Source organism: Diadema antillarum, unplaced genomic scaffold (assembly GCF_040938485.1).
Source record: "Diadema antillarum isolate AM-2024a unplaced genomic scaffold, OU_Dant_1.0 scf00000040, whole genome shotgun sequence".
NCBI lineage: Eukaryota > Metazoa > Echinodermata > Echinoidea > Diadematoida > Diadematidae > Diadema > Diadema antillarum.
Window position 1 is genome coordinate 18,287 of NW_027270929.1, and position 14,211 is coordinate 32,497.

At 38.8% G+C, this 14,211-nt stretch overlaps 1 protein-coding gene across 3 annotated transcripts in view; it reads left to right on the top strand.

The window, feature by feature from the left end:
- The first annotated feature begins 10,631 nt into the window (after positions 1-10,631).
- LOC139711637 (syntaxin-like) overlaps positions 10,632-14,211 on the top strand; it is a 95,631-nt gene continuing 92,051 nt past the window's right edge. For all 3 annotated transcript variants that reach the window (XM_071623513.1, XM_071623500.1, XM_071623507.1), the window contains exon 1: positions 10,632-10,834. In XM_071623513.1, the coding sequence (XP_071479614.1) occupies positions 10,805-10,834 (30 nt within the window). In that variant the 5' untranslated portion in view covers positions 10,632-10,804. The remainder of the gene's footprint in view (positions 10,835-14,211) is intronic.

A 14,211-nucleotide genomic window follows, 5' to 3' on the forward strand; every position in this document is an offset into this window, starting at 1 on the left:
ATATCACGTACTACTTTAAAAAAAGGCTCTGATTTAGCGAAATCGATATTTCGACTGACACGACTGGCGACATATAGATTTTATTCGATCCTTAATTGTTGAATTCACTAAGTGAGAATGCTATAATTCTATACTATGATGTGTGATTTCCAATAAAGACGTCTGCTAGCAAGCTAAGTTGCATCAGTCTGTCATGACGACTTGTGTTTCTTTCTTGTATATGCATGGGAAAAATTCGAACCCAAAAATGTCTTTTTATTCTATTCATTCAGTCATTTCGTTAAATTTCATTTCGAACAAATATGCAAATTGCACATGAACTTCTGAACACACATAAGTACACAGAATCAATACAAAATTGTGATCAAGGAAGGTGCTGTGAATTGAAATACAATAAATATTATGTCTTCTATGGCAAATACAGAATCAAAATTGATTGGAAATGGAGGGGACTACCAGAAAGCAGAGCGTGTGATTTGCAGTCTCCTTAAACAATAACTATAATAACCATTTGCCTAACCAATTGCACAAAACAAGGCAATATGCCTCACACACACACAAAAAAAAAACAGACAAAAAGAAATCTACGCACACATGCAGATAGAGAGAAGCTCTTTTGAAAGAGAGAGAGAGAGAGAGAGAAAAATGATTAGCGTGGAAAGAATAACAGAATGAGACTGAAGAGCTCAGGGAAAAGGGACAAAGAAAGAGGGGCTGGAAGGTCAAAACCAACGTACTGCTACGAGGCACAATTAGGGAGCTTTAGATTTTGACGCGCGGACGTTTGAGACGACGAGTGCGCTGGACGTTCTCCTCTCCCCTGCGTCGCGTTGAAAAGTAGCTTTAGATTACTCCAGTACGCTGGGACGCAGCGTATAAAAAATAAAATCGTTGAAGTAATTCTCTACGTTGCAAACTGTGCGGACGTAAAAATAGCCCAGTACGCGTAGTGAAAAACTCAGGCGACGCAAGCTAAAAATACTAGTAGATCGGCGTGACGCGCGCTTCTGCGCACGCTCAGAACATTTTTCCCCCTCTGAACGTCCGCGCGTCTAAAATCTAAAGCTCCCTATTATTGGGATGCAAGGAATCGCCGAGGTACAATGAATTAAAAAACATGATCGATTATGATTAAAAACAACAACTGATGTTGGGATTACAAGAGTATAACTCATTTTGCTAAAATGGCAGTTTCTGAAGAAAAAAGAAAATCTTTAACTTAAAAGTACAAGGACAAGTTCACCTTTATCATGTGGATTTAGTGATGAAAGCAGCAATATGAGTAGAATATATCAGTAAAGGTTTTGAGGAAAATCGGACAGTCCATTCCAAAGATACACTCATGATTTTTTTTCAAGTTCTCCGCAGCCACTGCTAGATGAGTAGACTATAGTCTATGATGTCACGTGCGTAGAACGAGGTAAAGAAAGTATAAAGAATTCCACATGCACGACAAAAATCTAAACTCTTGAAAAGAGTACACATTCCCTCGATTTGTTACTGAAAGAGGCAAGTCAAGTGCTCCTTTATTATGGAAGAAAAGTGAAAATATGCTGAATTTTCTTTATATTTGCCTTAATACAGCTGTATCGCTCTACGCAAGTGACATCACAAGCTGTGTATAGTAGTCTTCTCATCCAGCAATTATGTCAAAAATCCATAACTTTTGAACGGCTCGTCTGATTTTCCTCAAACTTTCACTGATCTTTTCTACAGTGATATTGCTGAGAATCACAAAATTTACCGCCAGAAAAAGAGAATATAGATTTGGCAAAAATAGCTGATCTTACTACATGCCAATAATGCAGGAGAGGACAAGAAAATAACAAGATGAAAAGTCCAGAGTACGTAATGATACCCTAAAGAGCCCACATAAGTTGCGACGTGTTTGTTTGTTTGCTTGTGTCTGTGTGTGTGTGTATGTGTGTGTGTGTGTGTGTGTGTGTGTGTGTGTGTGTGTGTGTGTGTGTGTGTGTGTGTTGAGAGTGGTAGTTATGAATACATACATACCAAAACATTATCCTGATGGATTGATCGTCCAGCTTTGATAGTTTGACAGTTTGACGCCTGCGTATTCAAGAGAAACTTCACTTTTTCTGAGGTCTCTACTTTTGGCACATGTAAATCTTCATTCGATCGCTGTCTGGGTAAATATATAATATCACTTTTGTTTGCAAGACCTATATACTGCACTTCCTTACGGAGAGAGGTAAGTTATAAAGTCTCTATTCATATACACAAATAAACTAGGCCGAGATTATGCACTTGGTAGACACGAACAATAATATTATCGTACTAACCATCATTGGACCGTTCCCTTGAATTTCATTTGCTGAGGACGTAATAACTATACATTTATCTAAAAAGTTTGTCTCTAGAAGGCACAAACTAATGGTCACCTTCCTGAAATAATTAGGCAAATCAAATAATAAGATTTGCTAATACATTTAGCATATTATAAGTGAGAATAACTTTCGGATATGATACGTTTATTGCGCTGGTGATCAGGGGATGTTGTCTTTCTATGATACCTTGGGATCCACGTCCGAGCTGAAAATGTAATTTAGCATTTAACTTGGATAATTCCAAAACGCACGACTTCGAACGAACATGTAATTAGTGAGTCTAAGAAATATTTATTTCAGCATGGATTAGACATGGATTATTCGTTTAAAAAAAAATCTGATGGAGAACTCTAATTGTATGAACTGTAAATATGGATAGACCAAGATTTTTTTTTAAAGACGCTTTATAACTTTTTAATAGTTCCCCCAAACAACAACAACAGCAAGACATACAGGCATCCATCCCGTGAAGACGAACGGGTTGATGAACAAAATAAATGGTCCTTTTTATGAATTATATTTGTCTTAAAAAAAAATAAAAGACTGCAAAGTGAAATTCCAGGAGCATCATTTTTTTTTTCATAGCGAGCATTGTATTGTAAATGGAGTGAGATTCCGGGGTGAGATTCTCTGTGAGATTTCTGGCACAAGAGGGCAGGCTACAACTTAACGAGACGTGCACGTGTTTACAACCAAGTTGCAGTATATTCCAGCCGGTGATAAGTCGTCGTTAGTCACGTGCATAATAATGTGTCGACTATTGCACCCCCCCCCCCCCACAAAATAAAAAACAAAAACAAAACAAAAAAAAAGAACCACAAAAAACAATGGATACGTTGAGACCAATGGGTATACCACAAGTTGCCGTGAAATAGGAAAATTCAGCTGTTATGTTACGTTAAAGTACCTCTACCCCAAACACTGCAATGAACGAATCTGTAGATCAGAACGAGAGAACAATGGATCTGCATTTATTTTGATTGCACAGCAAAACGAAAACAATTACATACTGGTTCGCAGAATCTTACGTTTGTGCTTTTATTTGTTGGGTTTTTTTGTGTGTAGGGGGAGGGGGAGGGGGGCTCCATGGGCTGTTCCACTGGTTGACTTACATTATCATATTCATTAAACTGAAATAATTTATTCTGATCTTCAGTTCGACACGGCGAGATGGATATTAACCCTCGCTCCGCAAAAGTTCAAGCTTTCATTGATGTTCTAAAGGCACCGTCCCACTGCACCTTTGATTTAACGATTCCTTTTGAATAACGAGGGCCCTCGTTTATTCGACTTTTAGTAAATGTTTAACAGATGTATCTAGACATTGACAGACGGTGGTGATAGCGTTTCAAACTTTGGAGGTGTTCAGATTTTGCGATGTCAAGCTTTGGATGGCTATTGGGAGCGGGGGTCTCATTCTGGCTTCTTCTTGCTACTTTTTTGTTTCAGTTTCATCGGCATCTATCGGAATCTTGTCGGTTTTCAGACTTCATTTATTTGATATTTCGGTTTTTAAAAACTAATGATGACATATTCAGATATGGCAGAAAATTTAGTCGATGATCACAAAATCTATTATATTCAGAAAACGAGAAACACACACAAACAAAGACTAGAGTGAAACAGGAAGAGAGAGGGAGGGGGCACAAATTTATTGTTTTCTTCGATGAGAATCTATAGAGGGCGCCAAACAGCAAATTTTAATGTGCTTTCAAGCCTTTACAATCTGCAAAATAGCGTAGTAATTCATAGAACAGAAAGAACGGAATAAGATGCAAGGATAGTGAATAGTAAGATCATACTATTATAACCACTAAATACCGGAAGAAGTTGTATTTGCAAGGTGTCACGTGTTCAACACAATCTCACCACGTAAATGTTGTGACTGAGCTGTATCTCTCTCTCACACACACGCACACACAGCTGCCACACATGCACATACATGTACCTATAACTTTTGGCTCAAAAACAAGAAAAAGAAATTACTACAAACTTAGGAAACCAAACATTTTCCGAAGGTTCCGAGGATGGAGGGGGGGGGGGCATGATCCTACCCTCCTAACATTTCCCCTCTCTCTCTCTCTCACACACACACACACACACACACACACATACACACACGCGCGCGCGCGCACACACTCACACACACTCACTCACACACACACACACACACACACACACACACACACACACACACACATACTCGCACACTATTGAAATTACAATTCGGCTGTCCCTTGTTATACAGCCGTTTGCTTGTACGTTGGATTTCGGTATTGATAATGACCCTGCTTTGATTGTCGAGAAAATAGTGAAGGGAGGTCTTCGGCTCTTCAATACCATACGCATCGGGCGGATGGGGTTCGTCAGCCTGTGAGGGTATGGGGAGGGTGCGTCACTCTGTCCCGAATTCATGGTAATGATACGAATATGATGTTTTCAATAATTTCTTGCGAAGTTTGAAGTGAACTTGGTCAAAAGCCAATCAACAGCCGAAGCAAGTAGTGTTCGATGTCCATTATAGAGAAGGTCAATGGCACCTCGCGGACCACAGACGTAGGCTACACGAAGATATGCATCTTTACCAGGACCTTGGTGTTTATACTACATTATACGCGAGGGAAATATGATGGCTTCGCGAAGATTTTGCCACAGCTTACAAAGGTCCTGCTGGAGTTTGAGAAGCTTCACCGGCGGTCATAAGATGATCTCATCAGGGGTGGATGGGGGGGGGGGGTGCAAAAATATTTCTAGTGCCACTTCCTGGTTTCTTTCATTTTTTAAATTTTCGTTCGCTTAAACAAAAAAAATAAAGGGGGGCACCCCCGGTGCGCCCCCGTCTGGATCAGCCACTACCGATGTTAATACGATCATAATCGAATTTGAACATTTCCATTATTGTGTGTCCATGTGCTCCATTGAGGGACGGTGTGACGCCTGCATAGGAGAAGTATAAACTCCAATCTCAAACCTTTCCTGCGTTGACGCTGTATTCAATCATGAGAAATGGTTCAGGGGTAAAGTTCAATATGGGGGAACTACGGAGAAAAACTTTGAGGTATAAACTAACGTCACATCCTGCCAGTCTTCCGGCAGCTTCTTCAGTTCAGTTGTGCCTATAGGAAGATCATGACATACCCTGTTTCCCATTTATTTGGCACACATGTATGTGACCTGAATGTGTGCCGAGAGCAGTTTAGTTGAGTTTGAATCGGCAATCCAAGGACTCTAAGAAATATTGTTATTTCTTTTTCTTTCACGTATGCTTCTCTGACTAAACACCATAAAGTATATAGGTTCCATGACATTTGCTCCTGCGACAGTTGTTCCCTTGAAAATTTATCTTCCCGGTAAACCAAACCTAAATTCTATACATAACCCTAACCCTAAGTCCTTGGACAAAATAAGACCTGAGCAATTGTCGCAGGAATCTGGAGCTTAATGATGTGCCACCCAAATATACGCGAGTGAGGACAACTTTGGTTTTGGAGAAGTTCTTGCTTTTTCTTAGGGCAAGCAGAGGGCAAGGTATGGTCCCTTTTCAAACGACATAGGCCTACACCTCCAAACCAAACAAAACATGCATTAGCCTCCAATTTTGCATGGAGCCGCTTGAAGTATGTCAGAAATCCAGAAGGCCGCTATATAGGTATGTGCCTAAGATACTAATATAAAACAGACCCGTGAGGCTAAGCACCATGCAAGTTCGGGAGAAGGGGAGGGTGGTGGTGGGGAATAATCATAAGCGGATCCAGAGGGGGCGCCCCTCTTTTTGTTTAAAAAAAGAAATAAGAAGAAGAAAAAAATGAAAGGGGGTGCAGGCGCCCCGGTCAGCCCCGAAATGTGGAAGTGGCACCAAAAATATTTTGGGCGATCTCCCTTTTCGGAATTATTGAACTATTGAATTTCGGAATTATTAAACTATTGAATTGAATTGAATTGAATTGAATTCCTGGATCCGCCCCTGATGATGCGTGATGAGATCTCATGAATGGCAAAAAATCAGTCATCTGTGCGAGAAGAAGGGTAATGGCAGAACTTTGTATGACAACCGCAGAGCAAAATCTCGCTGCTGAACAAAGCAAGAGAGATCATGGCTCATAAAAGCTATGCCCAATCAAATGGTATTTTTACCACGGGCACCACGTCCAGAACAATGTGATGCTTAGAGCGTATAAGGCAAATACCCCGAGGGCAATTACCCCCCCCCCCCCCACCCCCTGGATACTGTTTGTTTGATAGATACTTTATTTTCTGCAAATCAATATACATAAGTTACATAATCATGAAAATGCAGGAAATATACAAAGTAAATTCAACGCAAAGTCGTTTGACTTGCATAAACCACGATACATATAAGTACATAATCATGAACATGTAGGACATATTATGTAAAGTAAATTTAACACAGTCTTTTGACTTGCATAAACAACGATATGAAAGAAATTTAATATACAGTATGCATGTCTGTGCAGCAGTGATAAGAATAACATTTATAGTTAAGAAACGATTATGCAGAGGGCCGCCATTATAAGCATTGCTTGAAAAGATGGCCGGCCCGAGGAAAAGATAAGGACGTACTAAATTCGTAACAATATAAATTCTGCTGCGAAGGTAGCAGGGGAAAATAAACTCTGGTGTGTGGTGGTGGTGGTGGTGAATGTGTGTGCAGGTGCTTGAGGGTGCACAATAGCAGATAGGCTGGAATTTAGAATAGTGAAATTGGTTTACTGAAAGAGGGGACGATATGCGCTGTTGCTATCAGGAGACCAACATTAGTTATATAATTTATTTGTTTTTAGTTCATATTTGAAATATACTGTAATAAAACGTACTTCTTTAAGTTTGCTTTAAATGAAAACAAGGAGGCACACTGTTTCAACTCCTCAGGAAGAGTGTTCCATGTATCCGGACCTTGATGTCTAATCGACTTTTGAGCAAGTAAAAGCTTCGGATTACTTAAGTGAAAATCATGAGAACGACGGGTAGGGTATGAGTGAATATGGTCATTGGTTACTAGGGTATTATGAAAAAATGGTAATGGTTAGTGATAAGGTGAGAATAAAGATTAGGGTTGGGTTAACCACCTTCACCAAGCCTTACTCCTCAGCACTCACGTGACCACATGACTTTATGAAAATGTGGAAAGAAAACTTGAATTCTATATGAGTTTTACCTATACTTGCATTGACTGAATGGCGTCGTCGTCGAGGAAGTGTCGAAGATCGAGAGGATTCACAAGTTGAACACGGAACAATGCTGGCATTCCACGCGCATGGGAGTGATCATCAGCTGCATGACGTCATCACCTTCTTGCTGTACGCGTAAAAAGAAATTATGGATTCTATATAGAGTTCATATCTTGCAGTCGAAGAACCTCTTATACCAGTTTCACCATTATAGTACAAAACAATGATTCGTGGGTATAAAGGAGACAGAATATCCAGTACTGAAGTGCTTCAGATATGGACCCAAACCTTCGCTCTCAAGGCATGCAAGGCGTGGCTCCTGGTGGATTATACATATACATGTAGTTTGATTTTTTTAATTGATTTGAATTTATATCCACTTTGTGTTCACAGAAAAAAGTAACAAACATAATAAGTTAACAATGGTTATACCCTGAAATAACATTTTTGTCTTTTTTTTTGACGTAAAATTAATCGAAACTTATTATACATTTTTAGTAGTGATGAAAACCACAATGGGGAGCCTAAATCAAAAGCACAGCTTCTATATTACTCAGCCCCCCCCCCCCCAAAAAAAAAAATTAAATCACATCATATAAAGAGACAATTAAACACATAACAATAACAAATTATATATCAGAAAGATATAAAGAACAACAACTAAAACCGAATCTCTTTATTCTGAGAGAGAGAGGTGGAGCTAGGAGAGGAAAAAATAGAGGGAATGGATGGGGAAAGAAGAGATGAAGAGAAAAGAGGATATCGACCAGGAGGATCGATAATTTCAAATATCTTTCAAATACCTTTGTAACAGTTTATTCCTAAATTGTCTCTTAAAGTTAATCAAAAAAGATGTTTCTTTTAAGCTTCTGTCCAATGAATTCCAGAGTTTAGGCCCATCAGTCCAGAACTGAGTTACCCCAGATCAAAAGTCCAAAGTGTAAATGAGGAAGAATCAAAGTGGGATAAAGTTTTAAAAGAACAGAACGAGAGAAATATCTTTTACTTTATATGACTCCAGAATTTCGACAAATTTTACCGAATGGATGACACAACGACCTGTTACAAAACCGATCTTTTCTTCTTCTTCTTTTTTTTTTTTCTCAGCGGACTTCTGGTCATAGGATTGTCGGTCGGCCAAGCAAACAATGTAGGTATGATTTGATGTTAAGTGGAGATAGTTATAAAGAGGTTGGATATACTGAGTATATCATAAGAAACCTCATCACGAGGTGTTTTAGCAAGTCCCAACTCCTTATTTTCGTTGTTTTGTACCCTGATACAGTGAGACACTAACAAAATAATTGTGATACATCCTATAGGTCATCGTTATAACAAAATTCCCTTTGGCGGCTTAAGCGAGCCTCTATCGAACCACAGATGTAAGGCCTATAATTGTCTTTAGCTCCTACAGTCAAAACTCCATCAGGAGTATTTTGGAGGGAAAACTACCAAGTAAAACAAGTAGGTGAGCCTATCACAAGCTACGGACATCCATGATGGATGCTAATCTTATTCTCTAAAGTAATTCGAAAATAAAAAAAAAAACCGTTGTGTGCCAGAGTGCTGCCATTAATGTTGTTGATCACTTCATTTTTTTTTTTTTTTCAAATTCGGGGATGGACGGACTGTGTAGTCAAACTTTTATGTGTTTGCCAAACTTGTTTCACACACAAAAAAAAAGTTTGGGTGTATAACGATCAATGGGTACTGAGGGTTCTATTGAAAACAGGCAAAGTGTCAAAATTTTTGCATGCTATTATACGGAGACTGGCCTGAATCACCATTTGAATGTATTCTTCTGCGAGTAAATTCAATGTAAACTTTATTTTCATTTTGCATCATAGTCTTATAGAGAGTGGTATATAAATGAGTGAGTAATTTTTTTTTTCGGAGTTTTTTTTTTTTTTTTTTTCCGGTGCTGCGCTGGTTTGGAGAACCTACCTTACATGGTCAATTTGATATTGTTTGTAAATTGTGTTTTGACTTAATGGCGTGGTCACTGAAAAAAAAAAAACACTTGATGAACAAGATACCAAAGAAACGACGGCTTCTATGCAGTCCCCAGGCCTCCGAAGGACTATGAGTGCCTGCTGATGCTGCGACAGGGAGGGGGGGGGGGGCACACTCAAGTTCAAGCTCTGCATGATTGAGAGGGCTGTTGTCTTATCCGCACGACTGCTCCCACATATATCTCTGTTCTTTTATATGTTGCTTTCTACATATATGTTTCCCTATAATATGACTCGTATGTGTAGGGCAAGAGTACTTGTATCATAAGCACAAAATAATACTGGCAATGATTTACGACGATCTTTCCCAGCAAGTTGTTGATGTCTGCCCTTTATTCTTTTTTTCTTTTTTCCTCATTATTGTAATTTACATTAGGCCTATATTAATGAATCACAATAATTATGCTCTCCAGCTAAATCCTGTTGGTTAGAAAGGAAGACTTACACTTGTACTGAAACTGAAGTGCGACGCGAAGGATAAGTTTTCTTTGTGTTTGCCAAGTCATATCAGTTGAAATTTAGCGAAGATTTGTCTGTACCATAGTGGTCAAAAGGAGACTTGTGTGAGACCATGACATCATCACTTCAGCTACTTTGCATATGTGGTCACTTCAACCGTGAAAACACAGAAAACTTTGGACTTCCATATTTTGTTCGATTTGATGAAACTTATTTTTACAATTTCCCATTACATGTATGTATCGACCTACTTGTATCCTCGTAATTATATTCTTTTTATCTACTTTGAATGATTAGTCCAATTCTTGTATTCATCATCTCCTGTCATTCTCATATCTTCATTCGTTCTTGCAATCTTGATATAATTATGCATTTATGCATTGTGTATATTCAAACTTCTACTAGTATTTTGAATGGGCCTATGGCTGTTTCAAGATCCAAAGCGATTACTTACTCCACTGATAGTGATAGGGTAGCAATTCCGACTTTAAAATCACATCGGCAAATTGGCAACGTTGCGTTCGCTTGTCTCACTGAGGTAATTGTACGAACGTATTTTGACGTGACTCAGGCAAGTTATTTCGCATCAGCAAAATTTGTCATCGGCTCGCTTGCCCACCACTGCACTGTACAACATGTATGTGTGTACCGTAGTAGCTGAATGAATGGATATTCTGCTGATTCTACTGTCATTTCTTGAGGATTATTTGGATTTATACTGATAGCACGTACATTTTCTTCTTTTTGAGGGAGTCACAGTATATCCTTGGACGGAGCTTAGTGTAGTAAAATTTTCAGTATGAGAGATCGTCTTGGGTCATTGAAAAGGGTAAGTAACTAAATGGTATGACTGTTCGGAAGGGAAAAGATTTACGATATTCGATTCATCAATAAAAGATAAGTAGGGCCTACTATTGGAAAGTGATTACCGATTGCACATTTCAGTAATCTCAATTCTTTATATCATGTAGACAACACCTACAATGCGTATAATACTGTAGACTTATTGCGTTCTTTTGAGCTCTTATCCCGCATCGATAATTAGGACTAAATTCACGGGATGGGATGACTTCAGTTCAGTCAGCAGTTAATGACACCGGTGCAGCAGCTTTTCTACAGCGACCCCACCCACTATCGAATTCGCGCAGCACCCGCGCCCGAACCTGCTGGGCTGGCTGGGCTTGGTCAAAGCGAGTATGCTGCGGCCTACTGCTTGCAGGTCAATCGTGATACATGTTTCAAACCATGGAAATCGAGATATCCAACATACAAGTTGCTGAATTAGGGAAACACTTCTTGCTGCATGTGTCAAAACTGGGTCCAACACAAACTAGATCTGTAGACCCCAACTAAACTAGCCTACATTGTAACGTGTTAGTTCTAACGGTAGTCACTCTGCATGTGAGGGCCTTACACTGCACTCTCTATACATTGTTGTAAATGTTATACACTTTACAATGACCCACAGACACAACACTCCATAAGCAACAACACTACCTGTACATAACATGTGAGTGTACTACTAGTATAGTGTGTTGCTGGCTGTTGTGTGCCTGTAATGTCCAACAATGGTACTGTAATTTACAATTGTACATGTAGTAGGACCCCTGTACTGTGTATTGCTATTCACCTGTACCGTAGTTATGGGTAAACTCGGCCTACAAGCCAGCGCGCACAGTACAATTTTATGTACTGTGCGCGCTGGCGGCCGACTTTACCCGCTAGGCTGAGTTTACCCATAACTATGGTATCTGTACTGTATTCCTAATGATATTGCAATGCACAGTTCGACTTCTGGTACATTGTAGATCTACGTTCTGGGCAATTCCGCAGTATTACTAATAGTAACATTACATTTAGGAAAATTTACATATCTTTGTATTACTATAAAAATCACCATTTATTCATTTCATGTCAAAATCATGTTAAAAAACATGTTCATCATCCTTCCCAGGTGTATGATAAATGAAAGAATGAATACAATTCAACAGATGCTTGAGTTGCCATGGCAACTTAAAGTGTGGATTAATTATAACAAAAATTGGACGTGACAAAAAAAATCCATGTCTTGTGACAAAAAGTGTGCAAAAATGTAAGTTAAGTACTACAAACAAAGTGTTGCATTTAATTTCAATCATAGACATGTCCTGACAAATGTTCCTGCTAATACACATGTACGTGCAAATATTTTTAACAATTCGACTGATAATTTTTTAGCTAGACTGCCAAAGGCATGGCTAGTAATGTTAGGATTAGTAATGTCATATTTATCTGATATTTTTCCGGAGTAATTCCGCAGGTCATTTCACCCTTTTGTAATTGATAAAATATCGCATGACCTCTGGAATATTTAAATGCATGTATTCATCTTTTTCCCCTTAGCAAAACTCGGAGGAAAATATATCAAAGAAACCCACTGTTATTTGCATTTCAGTGAATTTAATTGTCTCCAGTCCCACATGTTCATTTTAAATGATGGTCTGAGATCTTGCAAAATCAATGAAAAGGAAAAGTCAAATCTACTGAATTTGAAAGACCTTAATGATTTCTGAATATCCATGGCATTAGTTGATATCCAAATCAAAGATTAAGATAGAGAGACACATTTCTGTTATTGTATACGCCATATATTTTGCGAGTCTAAATTTTCGCAAATCGGGAACTCCCAACGATTTGGCGAGTGGTTAAATTCGCGATCGGGGAGTCCTGTACTGAACAGAGAAGTGTACACGCATACGTCATATTCACATCGGGATCAGAGTAAATATTTTCGCGTGTCTTTAATTTCGCGAATAGCATCTGACTCGCAAAATTCGCGAAAATAAAAACCTCACGAAATATTCGGCATATACTGTACAGTATTGGTGTCACGTCCTCCTCATTGCGGAATTGCCCTAATGTCAAAATCAGTTCCAATGCACGTTAAAATTACCTGATACATTGTAGTGATCAGGTTGCCTCTCCGGATAAATGGGTTAATAATTTTCTTCTTATCTAATTTCTACCCACATTTTATCGCAGATATAACACTTAAAAAAATTATGAATGTCAAATTTTCCATGGCTAATCGCATTCTCTGTGATTAAACCTGAAAACACATGTACAGAAGTTGTACGTGTTCCAGTACAGTGTACCGACTTGCCACACGTAGACGAACATTACACATGTAGCTGGCACTCACAACTGCATAGACAGACAGGAGTTGAACACACTTGCGCTCCTCCCTTGCTCCGCAACAACATTCACAATACGAGAAGTTTGCAACGAAAATCAGGCCATGCACCAGCTCCATAATTTTGCTTTTCCCCAGTCACTTCTCGAAAAGTAACCTGACGTTCTATGTGACAAGTGCACGCAAAGAGACGTGTTCATTGTTGAAAATGCCTGTGTGTAAAAAGAGTCTATATCTACTGTATAGTCAAACGACAAAGTTTTCTGAAGACATATTTGTCCATAAAAAGACTGTAAATTATTGCTCGTGACTGAGCAAGTGTAAGGTACAATTGTATATGTCCCGTGCAAGCACGCATGTTAAAGGGTGTGTACATGTACAGTTCTGGTCAAGGTGAGGATTTAGCTTTGTATGTTTTGCAAGATACAGGTTGTATTCAGGAACCACTCTATGAGATGTCAAAGAGCATGCAATTCTATGGGGTATAAAAAGTTTATTTGATGAAAATCGGTTTTGAAATGGCTGAGATATCCAAAAACAAGGTGAAACAAAGAGATCCGAATAAAAGACGTGGCCTGTCGCCTTTTATTATTATCACTTTTTTGGATATCTCAGCCATTTGAAAACCAATTTTCATCAAATAAACGTTGAATCCTTCTTAAAATTACATGCTCTTTCATACACATACTGTATTTCATAAGAGGTTTCTCGTTATCTCACTTAGGAATGTTCAAAACATGAATTCCCACCTCAACCAGTACTGTACAGTACCTTTAGGCATACAGTGTACTACACATGTACAGTATGTAGGTGTTTGGTGCAGTATACAATGCATGTTACGTACATACACATTGTGAGTGTCAATTGTGAATGAGACGTGAACTGTTAATCGGGTACTCCGCTTAATCGGGTAAGAAACGCTCTGCCCGAGCCCGATTATGCAGAGAGTACTGTATGATAAAATAGTGATCCCATAAGAGTGGTAGGAGATGTTCATAATTCATACTGTACATACATGTATACACATTGTAATA